Below are 21109 nucleotides of genomic sequence, written 5' to 3'. Positions count from 1 at the left end.
TTATATTTAATATATACTTTATTCTTATTTGAAATGAAAACCACATGCCAAATAACAGCGAATCATTTCCTTCAGACAGAATTTTAAAACATTACAGATAAAAAAAATTATAATTTTAAGTATACAACTTACCAAACTTTCCAATCTCTTGGCAACGATAGAAGCAAACCTCCTCTCACCAGCCAGGTCTGATATGAGGAAAATGTACTCAGGAGCATTGACCTGGTTACTTCGATGTGTCCTTCCTGAAATAAACAACCATTATTAGTGTGTTACTTCAGAATTGTTACTTTCCAAGAATAGTAGAATTTATAATATGCTGATCAATCTGGCCAAATTGTTTATGCACAGTAATATACAACAGTTTATATGAATTACAATTAAATTGTAGATAAAATAATATCTTTCTTAGCTAATGTATAAAGGTTTTTATAATATACAAGTTAAAACTTTGTATTGCATTTAATATTGAATCATCTTGTTAATTGTTCGTGCTGCGTAGCGGACTTAGTAGGCATGTTATGTAATATACAAGAAGAGTGTGACAGTCGATCTTGACTGACCTTTTTAAGTGATGTTTGATTTTGTTTACTATATTATTTGCGCAAACTAGGGATCTAATAAACAAACTTTTCAAGAAGTGGAGCATGGACGTGACTTCTATACAGTAATGAGCAGTTTATAAATCAAACCCCATTAGATGTTATTGCCAAATCTTACCAGTCGATTCTCAAATCCAAACTTTTTTGGAGATTTGGTGGATTTTAGAATTGGCTTTGACACCTCACATACATAATTATAATATAGTGTCCTAATTTGCTGATAAGAATTTATCATATAACAACTACGTAAGTTAAGTAATAAGAAAGGTCAGATGGTTTGCAGTAGATAAAGGAATTAATTGTGTCTCTTATTAATCAATTGGACTATAGTTCATCTGCTTAGCAACCAGAACTAACTAGAGAGATTTAAGCAAATTTGTATTTATTTTGCTGGTAGAATTACAAGTGTGTATGTGTCAGTTTAAAATAAAAAAGTACCATTACATGTTTGTTCTAAAATCAAATAACATTGCTTATTGCACTATACAATATACGTTACATAGTAAACGTTATTTATACATCTAAAATTGAACAATCATAGTCTTCCATTCACCCCCCCCCTCTCCAAAACCCACTTCCAGCGCAGGAGTAAATTTTTCATTTTGCTGTCTCCTAGACATATCCCCTCAACACCTCAACACTGTAAATAGTGTTTGACTCCAAACAGAGTTTGAGACAAGTTTTAACACTTTGTACCTTGTGGCAGTTTTAATTGAGTTTGACTTGTGAAAGCAAACCTTCATAAACCACCGTTCTTGTGCTGTGTCTGTGTATGTTAAAAAAAAAATTTTTGTTTGATTTATCATGGAATGGTTGTTTGTACAGGTTCCTCGCAATACGATTCCATAGGAAAGGTGAGGAGGAAATAAGTCGTAATCCGCTGTAATCAGAACCTGGCTCAGGCAATATTTTACCAAGGACCTTCCTGGAAGGAAATTCCTGAAGATAATACGACACAAACATGATAAATGTCAACCATTCCATCAAGGTGTATTCCAAGAAACTCTGAAGAGTAAACTTCAATCAATAATGTACCTGTAACCATAATAGCAGGACCACTTTCAATGTCTATAGAGCCCAATGAAAAGTTCAGGGTAAATGTTGGACAAATTGTTAAAATTAATAAATGTACATAGCTCCAGACTTAGTTTTGAGCTTCCTCTAAAACAGAAAGTCATGTCATCAGCATACTGCAAAAGGTTTCCATGCAGTAGTGATGATTAAATGTCATTGCCATATATCAAAAAAAGAACTTAACTAGAATTTAACTAGTTATTAATCACTGGGGGCTCCATTGCTCAGTGGAGTAGTTTTTAAAATTTGATTTTAAGTTTGCATGACTTAACCCTATGCACTCGAAGGCAGTATTTATAATTTGTCCTTGGAGCTTGTATGGCCAGCTCTACTGGCCACCGCCATTTTGTTGGAAGCGCAGATTAATTTTTGCCGTAATTTTATCTCAGCTTGTATGTCCAGCTGTACTGGCCAAGATTAATATGTTCATAGCTCATTAGGCCAGCACCACTGGCCACTAAACATAGCAGTTATTTTCTAATATTCTCTTTGTTTTATGATGAATGGTTAAGTGCTGAACCCTAGAGAACAGCTTTATTTAAAAGTAAATTTTAGATAAAGCAGTACATTTTTAATTAGCCTATAATTTTGTTCTAAACATTGACTGTGCAAATAAGACAACTGAGGCGTAGTGGGCCTATTCACTGAAGTGAAAGAAACCTTGAAAATTTTACTAGAAGACATGTGCTAACAATTCTTGACTACATATAAGTGTCTATTTATAAAGTTTCATTATGTAAAAATGTAAAGACTGAGAAAAATGTGAAATAGTTTGTATCTGAGTATAACATAATTGGAAATGCCTAATTCATAAAATTTTATTTACATATCTTTGTTAACAATATATGGTATAAGAGTTAAATTTTACAAATGTATGTTTATCTTTGTATTAGAAAGATTAATGAAAAATAAATGTTAAATAGTTTTTCATTTCTTCTTTAGACATTTTAAAATACTATGAAAATTACGTGGAGGATATTGAAAAATAATTCCGATCTGGGAAGGCAAACAACAAATATGGCCACCGATCTGCCAATGAAAGTAGCGCTTTCATCTGTACTGGCCATACGATTTGCGAGGACAAACTACGACAAAACTAACACGGGCTGTCTGCAACCTTGGTGTGGCAAGTCCAGCTGGCCTTTCGAGCGCAAAGGATTAAGTTCTATGACTTAGAAAATAAACTAATCCATAAAAGCGGCGTGCCACACGTCGGATGCTGTGGGATTAGAATGTGTCAAGAAATGTTTTAGGAAAGGTCAAGAAACACTTAATGTGTGATTTATTACCTTCTATCCCCTCTACAACAATATCAACAAAATTCATTATTGCGCCAATTGTCGATTAGCTATTTCTGAAATTAAAAATATAAACGTATTAAAAATATTTAGAGCAGTATAGACAAAAATGGTTTTTAAATAATTTGCTCAGGAGAAGCAAACTGGAGACAGGCCGGTAGTTATTTACTGAATGATAATATTCTTTCTTATAAATTGGATGCACTTTTGCAACATTTAATGGAGAGGGAAAGACTCCTGTTTGAAAAGAAAAATTTATTAATTTTGTCAGTGACCTCATAAAATGCTCTGAGCACATTTTTATGAACTACATTAATAACAGATTAACGTCATTGGATTATTTGGCTTTGGCTATGAGTTGTTGAATGATTTGTTTAACCTTTCCCTCAAATATAAAAGTAAGAGCCAATGGTGCTACTAGACTCTTTGTCTGTGGAGTTTCCCTGTGGAACTAATAAAACAAATGTGAAAACTCTATTCAACTCGTTAGCAACCATAAAGGTATTCAATCACAAGCTTATCATATTCTGACTTTTGTTTACGTACTTTAATATTACGATAACCAAACATTTTGAAAATACTTTTGGAAAAAGGAACTTAGTTTGAGACATCATACACTTTCTATAATCACCTTTTTGTAAACTGGTTTTAAACTCTTTAATTTTAAAAACCTTTAAATCTTACTTGAAACCAGGATTGCTTTTGAGAGCCCATTATTTCAAGCATTTTTTGTATAAACTTCAATTATTTTATTGGAACAACAGATATTGAAATAGAAATTCAATTGATCACCAAAAGGTTTGAACTGCTGTTCTATGATAAAGTTTAGAAAATTCCATAAAATTTCTTTTCCTTTATTTTTTTATTAGGTTAAACCTATTAATTACCACTTAGATGTAGACAGAATTTAGAACAGCTGCATCTAAAGCACACAGATTCATAAACAATGCTGTACTTATGTTCAAATAGTACAACAAATTATGCAAAGTGGAACATGTTATTTTAATACTAAAAGCATATACTATGTGTCATGACATTCTGAAAGACTCATTCTCTGAGTTGATTTTAGGTCCTATGTCAGTTGAATATATTTGTATTTATTAATTTATTAGAATTGCATACAAATATTTTGGAATGAGTGGAACTGAAGTAACATACCAAACTGCTGAATAGCCCTATCAGCACTCCATGGCAACTCTAGGGTAATATGGACCCTTCTCCGCTGATTTCGGGCTCTTCGATCACTTTGAAGTGAGATACCTGAACTCGCAGCTTCTGAGATAATGGCTACATCCTTCTCCCCATCCATGAACCTTTGTTTTTCTGCAACAAACAATAACATATTTTAACTATATATTATTTAATTCTAAAAATTATCAGTACATATGTTATCATGGTGACATTTTTAAAATGTAGATGCACCCCTAAAACGTAATTTGTGTTTCATGTAGAGGTTTCCAAGGGCCAAAAATAAATTTTAACATTTGTTTGCAGAGTATTGTCAGGTAGTTTATTATCCACTATTGAGTATCAAAATTGGGATCTAGTAATAAAAGAAGGGGGGATTCTTCACAAAATTATATGAATTGTCACAATTGAAACCAAATAAAATTATTTAGTAAGTAATAAAAACAATTATCAACCTGTAAAACCTTGAATAACATACCAGTTAAATTAAGTGTTTCTAGAGGAACATCAACTTCAGATCGAGATTCGTATTGGATACCACCATCTTCGGTCTGAACCACCCTGCCTTTTCTGCCTGTCATCTGAATCAAACAATAAGAAAAATTACATCTACTTATCACATCTCTACTGCATATACTGATCTAAACTTAATATTGGATTCAATACAATTTTTATTTTTAACCATAGTTAATAATTTATTTTTCACCTTTTTATTGAAAGTAACACAGTCTCAAAAATAGAAAGAGTTGAATACAATATTATGATATCCTCCACTTTTAAGAGGTAAAATAATTGTTGTATGGTCCCTAACATATTGCTGTATTTTATTTGTAGAGATATGTCAAATGCAAAATGAAATAGTAATTATTCCTTTAAAACAAATCTTATTCAGATGCATTTCTCACGACAGATCTCAAGCTAGTTAGTTACTATCAAATCATCAATTAAGATTTTGAATTATAATTACTGAAGAAGTTTAATTATTAAAACTTCAAATCATCGTGTACCTCTGCAACATTTTCTGGGCCTCCTAATTCATCTATAAGCTGATCAAGAGTGTTTGGAGGAAGTCGATCTCCTAGCCTCTCTATTTTCATCAGCAGGTCTTCTTTCATGGAACAAGCACGCTCTATAGCATCACGTTGGGGGAACATGTGTGCAGGCTTGTTGTTGTCTCCACTCTTTGTTCTAAACAGCAGAGAATCTATCTTATCTTGTGTTGACTGGCGTTTCTTTGCTGGAGGCTTTTTCTTGCCCTTCTTCTTTCGGCCAACCCAAGGATCTGTAAATAATAACAAATCATGAATAGAAAGAAAAGGTTAAATGACAACCATAAGATGTGATTTGGTTTCAGATGCTTTAGTTAATTTTCTTTATATAAACTTTCTCCAGATAACAAGTGGTATTGTAGTAGAAATACTGGCAATTAATAAGGCATCCTTATCTCCATCACAATCCAAAACAACCGATGATATGTTGTTATTTGTTACATGTTTCAAAGGTCCATCATGAGATTACAGTATAAAATTTAATCTGCCTGCCAATAGCTTTGTTTTGTAGTTAAAATTGCCCTTTTTTAAATTGCGAAACACAATATATATTACATAACAAAAAACAACTACTCAGTTCATAAAGACACACATGGAAGCTTTATAGGTTTTCATTTACAAGACATAACCAAAAAGTTTTAACTATAAAAAGAAGCCATTTGGCAGATTCAATTATTACTGGCATGGTTAATTATTACTGTAGTTTATTGATGGAGTGATATCTTTGAAACATGTAACAAATGGAGTGATATCTTTGAAACATGTAACAAATAACAACTAGGCAGTTGTTTTTGGATCTGTTGAAGCTAATTAATTGTTAATTTAATCCGACAGGGGCGTAACCAATGAATTTTAATAACAAACATTACATGTAGATTTAATTTGCTTGGTTTAGAATAACATTTAACTAACTTGTTTTGACATTATTACCTTCACTATCACTGTCATCATCAAATGGATTGAAATCACTACTGGCATTACTGTCCTCAGAGATTTCACCAGCTGACTCATCACTGACACTCAGTTTGAACTCTGAGTCTGAACTTTCTCTTTCTGAGTCTGAATCAGAGGAGTCCTTCCTGACCCTCTTGACTGCCCGGGCCGCAGCTTGTCTTACTACACAAACATTGAACACCAGATCATTAATAACTTACAACTTATAACTGTAACATCTTACAAACCAATATGACTTCTTTAAATAAATAAACAAACTGAAGCATAGAAATACTCATTTGCTACAAATAACACTGTCACAATTTTATTATAAGGCCCAGAATACCTATTACATGCAATACATTATTTTGAGGTTTATGTATGTAAACCATTTTTTCTTATATTATGGATTATTATAAGCTCAGTGAAATATGCTTCAATTATTAATTTGAATAATAATTAACACTTATATTGTACATGACTCCAAACTGCTTAGTACCAAACACTTTCCTCAGAGGAAGCACTAAATAAAGTTCATTTTATTTCCAGACTTTTTTAATTGGTTAAAATATGCTTATCATAAAAACTGGATCTGTAACATGTGTTGGTGAAATTAGCAATCTTTTTTTATCTAAAGGACAATGGATAAACTAAGAAACTGTTCAGGGTTTCCACTCAATCTGAATAATTAAATCCATGGTTCTTTCATGGCAAAGAAAATTAATCTCATGCTAAAAATGTGTTTATAACCAACGTTAGCAATACAATAAAATAAAAGAGGATGTGAAAGGGGAGCATGGACATGACTCAGGTGTGAAAAATCAGTGATAAAATTTAAAACTTGTCCTCATTTCACTAATGATGTCAACGGTTTGTGTAAGAATGGACGGAAAAATCTAAAAAAATAAACATTTAGTTTAGATGTTGGCAACGACACAAGTGATGAGCTGAGGTATTCTACCAAAGCACTTCTCTTACTACTTACTTAAGCATCAAAACAATGACGACGGAATTATTTATATTGCTTACAATCACATGTCATCATTAGCACGCACCTACTTCATAATTTCTTAACTTACTAGTTTGTTGAAACAACATTTCTGATCGCAATGCTCAAGTTGATTAATTTTTCAACGTTAAATGATATTTCAAGGAAAATTTTAGAATTGGCCACTACATATTTGAGTCAGTGAAAAACAAAATTTATAAGTTTAGATAAATATAATATACAAATTAACTATCTCCATATTTAATAAAACCCAACGCGTAAAGCATTTAAGACACTAATTTTTCTTAATTATTGATTGGTTGAGTAAAAAATTAAAAGGAGTTATGTCACACATAATTAGGTAGTGATAAGAGATGTATGTGACCTATGAGAGCAAGATGTGTTATTTATAGCCTAGAAACAGAGGAGTCTGGGACAGGCAGGTCTGTAACATGGTCATTGCTAATTGACAGCAGTGTTTATGTTTGCAGTAGGCTATAGTACAAGGGCTATTCAGAAAGTAGATTACGTTTTGTAATTCTAGATCAAACAACATGTAATTTACTAAACTGTTTATATCGGAATATGAACAAAAATCAAATTCGTGTAGCCAGGTACATAGGAATGACACTAGGGACAGCAACCGGCAAGTAGCCAAGTATCGGGTTGGCCCTGATCCTCCGTTGTGCTAATAAATTTGTGGGTGTGTGTATGTGGCAATTTGTCCTGGTTCTTGAGCCGTACTCCTTATTTAATACTGGTTAATCTTGACTGGAGGTACAACTGCAGGGATGCTTTTTAAGAATTGGAAATCTTCAACAGTTATCAACGTCTATTTGCTGGAAGTGATATGCCTTGCATCCTCAACACAACTGCAGCATCGCATGGACACTCATGCCTACCAGATGAGGAATGTCAGGGACTTTGCTCTGCTGATTCAACACAGACGTTGTTTCCAATCGAAGCCTTCATATGCTGGGGCCAAAGTTTTTTAATGTCTTTCCTGATATGAAAGGAGAGCTAATCCGGCCACCTTTCAGAAAAAACTTTAAAGCTGGTTGCTCCAAACAACCGTTTTAAACCATAAGTGAATTTCTGAACTGGCTGAATTTTACCATGTAAAGCAAGTTCTGGACTGAAATTATTATTACGATTACATTGTATCAGGTGACACCTTTCTAACTTATAAATCTATAACTCATTTCATCCTAGAGATGTCCTGTGGACAGATAGAAAGACGGGTAATCATAAAGAAATTTTACATCCCCTCTGGTAGGCAACAGAGGAACTGTGTCAGCCTACCGAGTCATACACAGCCTTCAATGACACTCAGCCAAATGCCATGGTGGTACCATCATAGAACATCTTCTTGTTCATGTACAAATCAAACTACACACATTTATTCTCCATTTAAATTTACATAATAAATACACAACAAGGAATTACTCACTACATAGACCAAATTGCTCGAGTATAGAGAGGAGTTCATATACAGAATTATTTTAGTTCACTTATTTTCAGATGTCTTCCGCGAGTGACAGTGCCATTCGGGAGTAACAGACCCAGTGTGTCCTGCAGTACTGACAAAGTGGGGACCAGTGCCAGGTGCGGCTGACAACAATTTATTGTTGTCACAGTTATGACGTCACCAAATCTGGCAGTGGGGTTACCTAGACAACCTTGTACAACCTTTTTGACTGCTCTGACTTCATTTTAAGTAAGTTAAAAAAAGAAAATTATTTTCCCGCATTTACCATGACCGGTCAAATTTTTTCGGCAGCAAATGTGTTAATCAATATTTATTTCATGTTACTAACAGGCCATTGTCATGTAGTAAAATTAAAAAGTTAATCTACTAAAACGTTTGTTTTGGAAAATAAAAAACAGTTTTAACAACTTACTTAACAAAAATACTAATGATTCGCGGTTAATAATTTTCTTTCCCAAAGAAATCTTGTGATTGCATCACTACTCCGTGATGCCGTTGACTTCTTTGATTTATAATTACTTCTTTAACTATAATTCTTGTTTTTAACTTTAAATATGGTTGGTTGTATATCATATTTTAAAGTAATTTATATTTATGAATATTTATTTATTATAGTACCTACAAAAAAATTAAGTACTAAGTTTTGTTATAAAATCCTTACTCAAGTGAATTGGGCCACACATAATCTCCTATCAGTCTTTCCTTTCCCTCACTTGTTTTAACCTTTCCAGCGTTATTAATGCGGATCCGCGGAGGGCCACTACAAGTTCAAAACGTTATTGCCGTGGATCTGCGTTTTTGCATTCTTTATTTTCTTACTACTATGTTAGTTGAATATTTTGCCGCTACATGGTTCTAGTAGTCATGCGACATACAGACGGGTTGCCCTGCCTCGAATTCTATTACAATGGGAGTGGCAGTGGCTTCTAATTGGCCAAACACTGTCTAGTGGGCATGGCTCCGCGCCATTCACAATGGAACCTACGCTATCTCTAACTCAGACCCAAAGTCCGAAGCCTTAGACTGTGCGGCCATCGGCTCTCTCTATGATCTAGCAATAATTGTTGGCGTATAATCCCTTTTGAGTTTGTATCCTTTATACTATTTTTAATACACACAAGAAAATTAAAATTCTCTACAAAAACATTTTTGCACCTGTTATTGGCGAATACTTACTGTTGGGGAATGTGCAAATTTTGCTATAATATTACAGTGGCGTATATAAAAATTATTTCGGGGAGTGCTGACACATTGGATGGTTCAGCAGGAAAAAATGTTCTTCAAAATTAGGTGCTCAGGAATTGTCCTCCGGGACATGAGATTTAAAACTCATAAATGTGTTCTGGCTTAAAATAAGCTATATTTTAACAACAAAACTTTTTTATTGCACACTAGTTTTAATAAAAACTATTAAAAGTGCGATTTTATTCATTCCCCTACTTACTGAATAAATGATAAAAAAATTAGTGACAACTATACTGCTATTCTACGATATTTACTGTTAAATAACTCTATTTTGACACACAGAAACAAAAATACATTTAACTTTACACATTGGAAATTAAAAAAAATTGTAACTTAATCAAAGATCAGGTCTAATTTTTCATGACGCTTAATAAAGGGTTAAAACTACAATATTGGTAAAATTGCGCAGAGTGCAGCATCATTCATAATTTACAGATTATCATCTAGACTGTGTATTACATTTTATTGAGGTATAGCAATTGAACACTGCCCACTATAATCATCTGATAATGTAGTGGCAGTGATGACACATGTCAATTTATGAGGAAATGTAGTTTGAATTATTTAACTAAAAATTACCTGGTTTACGTTTGCCTCCACCTGAGCTACCCTCTCCCCCACCCCCATTGTCTGCTCCATTCATGTGGTTATGTTTCTCTTTCTTTGGGGGAGTTTCCAGCCCCAATAGCCTAGAGATGCGGTTGCGGTCAGGTGCTGGAAAGTGTTTCTCCACCAGTGTCTGCAAAACTCCCCTGAGAAGCAATAAACATTAAATTATTAACATATTCCCTAGGGCAGTGTTTCTCAAAAATGTTTCCTGGTGCACCACTTCACAAGACAAAAATATTTTGTGTTCCATTTAGTTATCTGGAAGTAATTATGGATGGAACATGTTATTATTTACCATTTTGCTAACCTAAGCAACCAATTTTCCAACCATAAGTATAAATATGAAAAATAAAATTCTGTGTAGTATTATTGATATATTATAAAAACCATCACATGGTTACGTTGTGAGGAAAATACAAAAAATAAAAAAAGACCTCAATGAGAAGGCTGATCTTGAAGATAACAAGCCAACTTGGGAATATCTGGTTTATGATTACTGTCTTAAACGACGATAATTTTCCACACTGAGTCTATTCCGATATTTTTTCGTAAGACACAAGTGAAAAAAATGCTGTCTCGTACAAGTAAGAAGTTGTGAACGGAAGTAAAAATTTAACTGCTTTGAAAGTTACTTATGCGAAGTCCCCATGCCTTTCAACCCAGAGCTCCATGAGCAACATTTTAGAACATTTTTGCTGCAGTTCTAAGTCACAATTTAGTCCAAACAGTTGTTGGTCATTTTCTTTAACAAAATTCTTAAGCGTTGGAAACAACAATATCTTTTTCTGTTCTGCTTCTTTAGCTGCTTGGTTCAAATTTTTTTTGATAGCATTTACTATATCATGAACCCAAAAAGGAGTGTTAGAATTTCCTTGCAAGGTTTGGTTGAGCTCATTAAGCTTAGAAAATATCGTTGCCAAACATGCCAACGTTCGCAGCCACAATTCATCTGCAAAGCAGTCTTTCAATTCAAAATTAGTGTCAGACAAAAACATGAAAACTTCGTGGCGCAGCTCAAACAAACGTGTCAATACTTTCCCTTTCAACAGCCATTTGACATCTGTGTGCAGCAACAGCTGTTTGTACAAACCACTCATTTCATCGCATAATATCGCAAACAATCGGTATTGTAAAACACATGTCTTAATGAAATGAAGTTTACTGTTTTTACGGCTTGGCTCAAAACCTTCTTCAAGCTCTCAGGGCAATTTTTGCTTATCAAAGCTTCTCGATGCAAACAACAGTGAGTGAATGTTGCTTGGGCAGCCACTTGTTTTATTCTAGCTACAACTTCAGCATGACAACTTATCACTGCAACGGCTCCAGTGATACAAAGTCCCACACTTCTTCCAATACAGATTATGCTCAGTTATAAAACCATTTAACTTTACAAAAATATCTTCACTAGTTGCATGTGTCGGTAATACCAAAAAACCAAAATACGAAATAGCAGATCTTCATTTACCCCACTAACGTCTTCATACCTAACATAACACAGCAAATTTGGCACATTGGTTATATCTGTTGTCTAATAACTTTGCTGTGAAAAATATGGACTGTCGTTTACTTTCTTAATTAACATGTATTTTACATCTAGTGCCGTGTCTTTCACTCTCCGTGCTACAGAGTTGTTAGATTAAGAAACAACATCAAGAAGCTTTGCTTCTTTATGTCCTAAAATGGAAGAAACTTACAGGGTGGAAAAAAAGTATGGAAACGCTTTTACTAATTTTGTATGGCTTCACTTATACAAATTAAATTTTGTACATCACCACTTGTATTAAGAACCTAGTTTTTGAGACAAGTGGGGACATTTTATCTTTTCAGGGGACGGCCCGTGAGGAGTCGGACGAAAATCTTAAATGTAAGCATAGGCCGAGTTTGGTATCAAATTAAAGGTCTAGTAAAGAGAAACTCATTACCGCAAACCGCACTTTAAAAAGGTTGACCCTATCCAGAGTACGGGCCCGTATGAATTTCATGACAAAGAAATTTAGTAATTTTGTCTTGTGAAGTAACTAATTTACTTTCAGTAGTATGTTTTATGTCGGTTATGTAAATTTGAAAATCAATTTCCAACAAAAAATTAATTTTTTACCTCTACATTTGTTGGATAACAGTAAATAGGGGTTTTCCTGTCTTGTCTTCAAGAAACTGAGAGTATTCAATAATACCACCGTAACTCCTTGTCAACATGAGGTCAAGGTCCAGTCCCTCCAGCCCTTTTATTATCTCAGGCAAACATAAACTGGTTTAGGCAATACAAACAGTACTGTCACAGCAACACTCCACAGTTTTGTATTTTTAATATCAGCTTGGTTTTTAGTCTACGTTATAATTTCGTCCACGTAAGATAAAGTTGAAAGTCTTCACTAGAAGGTACTGCGATAGTTATAATTTTTTTTTACTTAAGTGTTTATATTTTATTCTACTAGTTTTTAAAAGCAATGTCACTTAGTGAGTTTGAGAGAATCACGCTGCTTATGATGCGTGGGCATGGATATCTAGTTCGTCCCTATGAAGAAACAGCGCATTTGTTTAATGACACTTTTCTTGATAGACCCCCTATTTGTAAGTCAACAGTGTTTAAGACAGTAAAGAGATTTGAAGAAACTAGAACAGTCAAAGATCGCGAAAGAAGTGGCAGGCCTAAATCGGCAACAAATGAACAAAAATCTTTGATGTACTCCAAACATTTGTTGAGAATCCCAGCACCTCGGCCAGAGTGGCTGCAGAAGATCTTGATATGGAGCCATACCTCAGTGTTGAATGTTTTACACAAAAACAAGTATCACCCTTTTAAAGTAACCCTAACCCAAGAACTTGCAGATGATGATTTTGATCGAAGGACTGAATTTTTGCGAAATAATGATGAGAAAGTGTGACGAAATTCAAAATTTTTTAAGTTCGATATTGTTTTCAGATGAAGCTACATTCTTTGTTAATGGACAAGTTAATAGGCATAATTGCCGTTACTGGGCCGAACATAATCCACACTGGATGATAGAAGGCCACACACAAAGGCCTCAGAAAGTGAATATGTGGGCTGGAATAATAAACAATAAAATTGTAGGACCGTTTGTGATAGATGGAAATCTAACAGGCGAAATTTATTTCAATATGTTGACAAATAACATTTTGCCAGCAGTGCGTGATCTTCTTGGGGCAAATTTTAATGCAGTATGGTTTCAGCAAGATGGAGCACCGCCCCATTACTATTTGCGGGTGCGCAATCTGTTAGATGAAGTGTTTCCTAACCGTTGGATTGGTCGCAGGGGTACCGTTGAGTGGCCGGCTAGGTCACCCGGATCTTAATCCACTAGATTTCTTTTTGTGGGGCTTCTTAAAAGATAATGTGTATAAAACTAAACCAGCCAACATTGAGGAGCTGACAAATCGTTTATTAGAAGAAGCAAGAAGAATTACACCCGAGATGCTTCAAAATGTGACTGCAGTAGGTTTTTATAATAGACTAGCTCATTGCCAACAAGTGTTCAGGAGAGCAGTTTGAGCACCTCATTTAAAAGGTATGGATATTTTTTGTAATACATAGATAATTTTTAATGTAATTGTTTTGGATAATTGTGTTCCATAAAGTGTCATTTTCAGTCAGAACAGTTTACTTGAGACTGTGAAATTGCGGAGAAATAATAATTAATCAAACGTTACTTATGAAATTCAAACGGCCCGTACTCTGGATAGGGTTCAACCTTTTTAAGTGCGGTTTGCGGTAATGAGTTTCTCTTTACTAGACCTTTAATTTGATACCAAAACTCGGCCTATGCTTACATTTAAGATTTTCGTCCGACTCCTCACGGGCCGTCCCCCTGAAAAGATAAAATGTCCCCACGTGTCTCAAAAAACTAGTTCTTAATACAAGTGGCGATGTACAAAATTTAATTTGTATAAGTGAAGCCATACAAAATTAGTGAAAAGCGTTTCCATACTTTTTTTCCACCCTGTATATCTTTGGCAACTGGTAATATTAGAGATTCACCAATCGAATGAGGCTTAGCTTTTTGAGCGTTTCTTAAATTAACTTTATACAAGACTTCAACTGCCCTGGTGTTTAAAGATGAAAATGAGCTCATTGGTCTTTTGCTTTCTTGCAGCTCACTTTCTCTATTTTTAAAATAAGCCACAGGTTTTACATTCAAATTACTGTGCATCGGTAGGTGTACGTGTACGTTCAGTAGTCTCAGTAACAGTTTTCACAACACTTTCACTACTTTTAAAAACTTTAGGTTTAGAACCACTGATTGAAGGACCAGATTGTCAACATTTTAAAAACTTATCTATGCCAACTGTGATGAAGCAAAGAACAAGACAAAACTAACCTCAACTTGACAAAAACGGGTTGATATTGCGACATGTGTTGACAAGTTTTTAATGATAGTTGGGATCCCAATGAAAAGAGGACGGATGGTCTCTTTTCAAAAATAGTTTTAGTAGTTGAAGTTGGTAACACTTTGATTACAAATTTTATGTTCAAACATTGCAGTGAAAAAACTTGAGAATGTGAATCACGTCCTAGATTGTTATGTTTTCAATGTAGTAACTAACTAGATTACAATGTCCATATCTGCAAAAGGTTTGCTCATTTCGTGACATCTTTATGGATGTTAGTAATACAATTCACCAAAAAATGTACACATTGTATTATTTCTACTGGTTTACAACAAAAAATACGTTTTCATTTTTGTTTATTTTTATCAACTCAATCTTAACTTAAAAACATTTACAAAGTCTAGTAATGTTTGGTAAAAGATATTGGAAGTGGTTATGTGCACATGAAACATTGCGGTGTTTACATATTTAGATTAATTTATTTGAAATATAAACATGATTTATAAATTTTTTAAATAATATTACAAACAATTTTAACACTTTTCAAATGATTAAATACTTTTTATTCTACTAGAAAGAAAGGGAAAGTGGAATCCATTCATGTAAGTGCCTCATAACCAAATACATTTTCTGAGTATAATTTTTTTTAATCACTAAAAATGGGCAGTGTTAAAAAAAGAGCCATGTACGAGGTCCAATCAAAAAGTATCCTACCTTTTGGTGCAACGTAAAACTGAAGTTACCTGAAAAAAGCTGGCGTTAATTTTCTTCAAAATAAGCACCCTGAGAAGCAACACAACGATTCCAGCGATGTTTCCACTTCTGGAAGCAGTCTTGAAAATCACTTTTCGGCATCGCCATGAGATCAGCCGTCGTTTTTTTCATAATTGCTTCTCGACTTTCAAATCTGGTGCCTTTCAATGGTTTTTTGAGGTGGGGGAAGAGCCAAAAATCGCATGGAGCCATATCTGGAGAGTACGGAGGCTGAGGAACTTGCGGAGTGCCGTGTTTCGCCAAAAAAGTTTGAATGAGCTGGGAAGAATGAGCTGGGAAAGAATGAGCTGGCGGATTGTCGTGGTGTAGCCGCCAATTTTGAGACGCCCACAAGTTAGGTCTTTTGCGGCGAATCGCATCTCGGAAGCGACGTTGGACACTTAAATAGTACTGTGCATTCACAGTTTGACCCTCAGGGGCATATTCATGGTGCACAACTCCACGGTGGTCGAAAAAAACAGTAAGCATCACTTTGACATTGCTTCGAACTTGCCTTGCTTTTTTTGGCCGAGGATCCTGGGGAGACTGCCATTGTGATGACTGAAATTTGGTCTCAGGGTCATATCCATAGACCCAACTTTCGTCTCCAGTTATTATCGATGTCAAAAAGTCCGCATCATCCTCACAAAATTGCAGCATGTCCTCGGCAACATCCAATCGCCGTTGCTTCTGCTCGTCTGTCAGCAATTTTGGCACAAATTTTGCGGCTACCCGGCGCAATCCCAAGTCATCCGTTAAAATTGCTTCAGCTGATCCGAAACTGACATCTAACTCAGTACTTACTTCCTCCACAGTCATTCAACGATTTTCACAGATCAAAACTTTTGCTTTCTCGATGATTTCCGGAGTTCGACTTGTTTTTGGTCGGCCCGAACGCGCGTCACTTTCTGCCGAGGTTCGACCACTTTTGAAACGGTTATACCACTCTTTAATATGCGTAACACTCATTGCCTCATTTTCGAATGCTAGCTGAATTTTCCGAATGGTCTCACTTTGTTTTTCTCCGAGTTTCACGCAAAATTTAATGCAATAACGTTGTTCCACTTTTTCCGTCATCTTCACAGTTAGAGAAAACCGATACGCGCACTTGACTTATCAGTACATACTGACCCGTCTCCGGCGAACCAGTCGAGGGATCAAGATAAGACTTTGTACCTTTCCTTATCATAGTAGGAACTATTGTCGCAACAAATCTTATCTCATTATTGGCAGCAGAAGCCGCGATACACGACGAGGTCGGATACTTTTTGATTGGACCTCGTATAACATGTGTTTAGAGAGCCTGCACTCGAAGTGTGTGGTGAAAATCATCAGTGTTTGTCGAGTAGAGACAATTAATGGCAACGGACATGTTAATCTTTTTTTATTTTATTTTATTTATTTATTTATTACATGAACATTAAGAACAGTAATTTGACAAGTTACAATAAGTAGAATTAAGGAGATGTGTTTCATTAATTCCAGGAACTCTTCTATCTTGTACACAGGATTCTTCAACAGGAATTCTTTAAGCAAGCTCTTCAGTCTGTTGCCAGTCAGGGTCCGGAGGTGGTATGGAAGGAGGTTTTTTCAGTTTTTGGTCTACGTATGACGGTTTTTTCTCGAAGAGGGCTGTTCTATGTTGGGGTAGGACGAATCTAGAGGCATGGCGTGTGGGGTAGCTGTGAAGGTTCATGTGAGTCTGCAGGTTTAGTGTGTCTGCATATAAAATGGCTTCATAGATGTAGAGCGCAGGTACTGTTGGTATGCCTAGGGTCTGATAGGCTTGACGACAGCTTTGCTGGGACTCCAGGTTTGCAACTGTCCTAATTGCCTTCTTTTGTAGTACAAGTACTCTCTTCAGATTTCCCGAGGAGCTTCCCCGGATTGTAAGACCATATCTAATATGAGATTCTACTAGAGCGTAGTATGCCATTTTTGCCGCTTCCTGAGTGCCAACCCATTTAATGCGTTTAACAACATAGACACCAGTGCTGATTTTATTGCAGATGTTGTTTACATGGTTTGCCCATGTGAGTCCATTATCTAGAGTTATTCCTAGAAACTTAATCTGATCAGCCACTGCTACATTGGGGATACTAGTGGGTAGAATTTTTTTTCTGCTAAAATGTACTTGTGTTGTCTTGTCAGGGTTTATTGCTAAATCATTTTGTTTACTGTAGGCTATGGCTTTTTGAAGAGATGCAACAGAGTTGTCGTACAATTCTTGAGCTGTGTCATTTTTTAAAAGGAGGGTTGTATCGTCTGCATACATTATGCAGCTGGTACTGTAGTTGTGAATTAGAGCTGGGAAGTCGTTAGTCAACAAAATGAATAGAATAGGTCCCAGCACAGATCCCTGAAGAACTCCTCTTGTTATTGGTTTAGGATCTGATCTGAACATGGTAGTAAGGCCAGCTGTAGTATGTTGGATGTCTACAACTTGGGATCTCTCTTTAAGGTAGCTGACAAACCATTTGTTTTCTAAGCCTCTTACTCCTAAAGTTATAAGTTTTTTAGAGATCAGCTCATGTCCCAAACAGTCGAAAGCCTTGCTGTAGTCTAAAAATAAGGCTGTTACAAATTGTCCTTCATCTATGCTGTCGATTATAGACTCAACAAGGCTTATGATGGCAGAAATAGTTGATTTTCCTTTTTGGAATCCATGCTGACAATCAGTAATTAAGGCTTGATTTTTGAGATGGGTCATTAACCTGTTTAGTACTTTTTTTTCTATAATTTTTGAAAAAGTTGAAATTAATGATATGGGCCTGTAATTTTTTGGGTCGGTTTTTGGTCCTTTTTTATGCTTTGGATATACCCTGGAGACTTTGTTTGGTTGGAAACTGCCCTAATGAGAAAGATTTATTTATTATGGATGTGAGAGGGGTAGTTAATTCTTCTGCACAATGCTTTACGGTTTTTGATGAGAATTCGTCTATGCCACTGGATGGTTTGTTTTTTAAGCTATGTATGACTTGATTTACTTCTTTGCATGTTGTGGGAGTCAGATAAAATGATTGTGTTAAAGGAGTGTTTGAAGGGTTTTGATCCTCTTCCAGTCTGCAGCCTCCCAATTGTTGATTGTTCTGTTGAACTGTTACTTCTGCTATCTGAGTAAAGTAAGTGTTGAATTGGTCAGCTACCTGAATAGGATTGTCAACAACTGTATTGTTGATGTTGAGCTTAGGGCAGTTTTGACTAGGTTGTTTGGCATTTCTTTCTGTGTTTATAAGATCCCATACAGCTTTTGATCTCATTCAGACGTGCATGTCTGGATGATGCAGAAACATGCAATAAGCTTCCCAGTGGTAATTCAACATGTAATTTTTATAATTAGTTCCAACAGGTTTTGGAAGGTGATGATGCAAACACTAGTGAGCAACTTAATCCATTTATATATGCATGTCAGGTAATAACTTCTTGGCAGAGGATAAGTATTATGATAGATTGGCCACCACACTAGAGCTTAGGATGAATAAGCTTGTTTTACTCTCTTCATGAAAATTGTACCTTTAAGTAGATATACCTACAAGGTGTCCGCTATGAACACAGTCTTTAGGAGATATATCCATATCTGTCCTTGAAGGGTTAAGTTGTAAATTAGTAATTGCAAGAGTGTTTAATAATAATAATACAGTAATCAATATCAAAGCTGGCTGTGACAGTGGGTGTTGATTGGGCAGTTGATACTTGGGTGCAACTACTGATTTATGATGCATAAGGAAGCTAAAAATCCTTAAAGTAATTATCTATAAATGTGTTATGATTGAGTAGAGGGTGAGTGGATTTGAAACATTTAGCCTTTGTAGTCTGGCAGTCTTATATGGTAACTATTGTTTCCACCTACCTGAATGTTCGTACAGGTTTCCCCCCTGATATTCATTTTAATTATTTAGTTTTATTAAAACAACACATTTAAATAAACAATGACCAGGTGCTTTAATGACTATGTTTCAACTGAAATAAGAAGAATTCCAACCTTGTATTGATAATAAAGTTTAGGATAAAAGAATCATGATTATTGTCTACTATTTGTATCAGTATTTTTTTGTTAAGTTTTATAATATTCTTGTACAATTCTTTATTTTAGGATACCTTAGCGTTGTACTGAGCCATTCCAAAATTCAAATTTATACCAGCAATCTGACTGAGTATAAATCAGTACATAATTTTCACAGTACAAGAAATATAATTTAAATTGGGCAATGATTATGCTACTGTTTATCATTTCATAACTATTTAAAATCAAAACCAACAAAATATGTAAATTAACATTTGTAATGTGAGTTCATAGTCTTCTGAAAATTACAAGTTGATGCTACAGACTTAATACAACTATTCTATAATGAACTACTGTGTGTTTTACTTAAATATTCTATGGTGAACTAAGGTGAGTTTTACTCAACTAGGTATTCTATGGTACTAAGGTGTATTTTAATCGTGAAGAAAGAAAGTTAGGGACTAACTTAGCTGTTGAGACAAAGTCTGAAAGTTCTCCGTCATCTCTCTCAAGCTGTTCGAGAGTGCGAGCCTCTCCTGTCGACTGCAGACCGATCACAACACACTTGCCGCACTTAACAGCTTCTCTGTAACATCATTCAATCAAATTGTGACTCTTCATAACTTAATAGTTACATACCCACACCTGCAATAACCCTTTTAACCCTTCAAGCTGGTTTGACGTGTATAAAACGTCATCCCAAAAGTGTAGTCAGCTGCGGTTTGACGTGTATTTAACGTCATGACGACATTCCGTCATGTGGTGAAACCTGTCGTTATTTTGGTGAACTATATCGGACTCGGGCTATATGGAATACGTTGTCTATGAGTTGGTCGATCTTTTGCAGCTGTTTGCAGTCGAAAATGAGTGCGACAGAGACAGCTGTATTGTTTACAAAACTGAGCATCTGACCTTGACATTGTGCGTACTCAGTTCGTTCGCGCCGGTGTAACTAGTTGCTATGCAATGCGTTCTGTGATTGTTGTCTTGTGTTTTTAATATTATTTTGTTGAATAATATAATGGCAAGCTACATTTTATAGTTATCCCAATCAGTGTTGTAACTTTAGAATCACGTAGGAGTGTGTATAACTTACATTTATAATGTAGGTTATTGTGAAATGTGCAGCAACGTGTTGGGTATATATATCTTTGTTTGGTTAGAGTGAGGTTATTTTCGGGAGTGTTATTGCATTTAATTTTTCTTTTTGTAATTCAATAAAAAAATTGTGTTGATAAAGTGTCTACAGCCCGAGATAAAAAGGTTTTTGTAAAAGCTTGCGAAAATATGGCGCGATCTGGAAAAATAGTCCCGCAGCAGGGTCCGGCTTGCATTTAAATACTCCCACCTTGAAGGGTTAATGCTTAAAATAGCAATAGTCAACATTTTCTCAACTTAATACAAATCACACGAAACAATGCTACAGATAGTTAATAAAAATGTCAACGCAGATTAACAGTATAAACTCATCTGCATTGTATCTGGCGACTGGTACAAGCAGCGGCCACCAAATGATTATTCTGTGTTAAAA

At 35.1% G+C, this 21109-nt stretch overlaps 1 protein-coding gene across 4 annotated transcripts in view; it reads right to left on the bottom strand.

Moving 5' to 3' along the window:
- LOC124369031 (protein strawberry notch) overlaps positions 1–21109 on the bottom strand; it is an 89795-nt gene that overhangs the window by 17357 nt on the left and 51329 nt on the right. For all 4 annotated transcript variants that reach the window (XM_046826706.1, XM_046826710.1, XM_046826708.1 and 1 more), the window contains exons 13-19: positions 20045–20164; positions 10446–10618; positions 6142–6327; positions 5170–5444; positions 4641–4743; positions 4133–4297; positions 133–245 (exon numbers count right to left, since the gene is read on the bottom strand). In XM_046826706.1, coding sequence (XP_046682662.1) covers positions 133–245; positions 4133–4297; positions 4641–4743; positions 5170–5444; positions 6142–6327; positions 10446–10618; positions 20045–20164 — 1135 coding nt within the window. The remainder of the gene's footprint in view (positions 1–132; positions 246–4132; positions 4298–4640; positions 4744–5169; positions 5445–6141; positions 6328–10445; positions 10619–20044; positions 20165–21109) is intronic.

The sequence above is a fragment of the Homalodisca vitripennis genome, chromosome X, assembly GCF_021130785.1.
Source record: "Homalodisca vitripennis isolate AUS2020 chromosome X, UT_GWSS_2.1, whole genome shotgun sequence".
NCBI lineage: Eukaryota > Metazoa > Arthropoda > Insecta > Hemiptera > Cicadellidae > Homalodisca > Homalodisca vitripennis.
The sequence above is the reverse complement of the archived record's forward strand: the minus strand, read 5'-3'. Positions and strand labels throughout refer to the sequence as shown.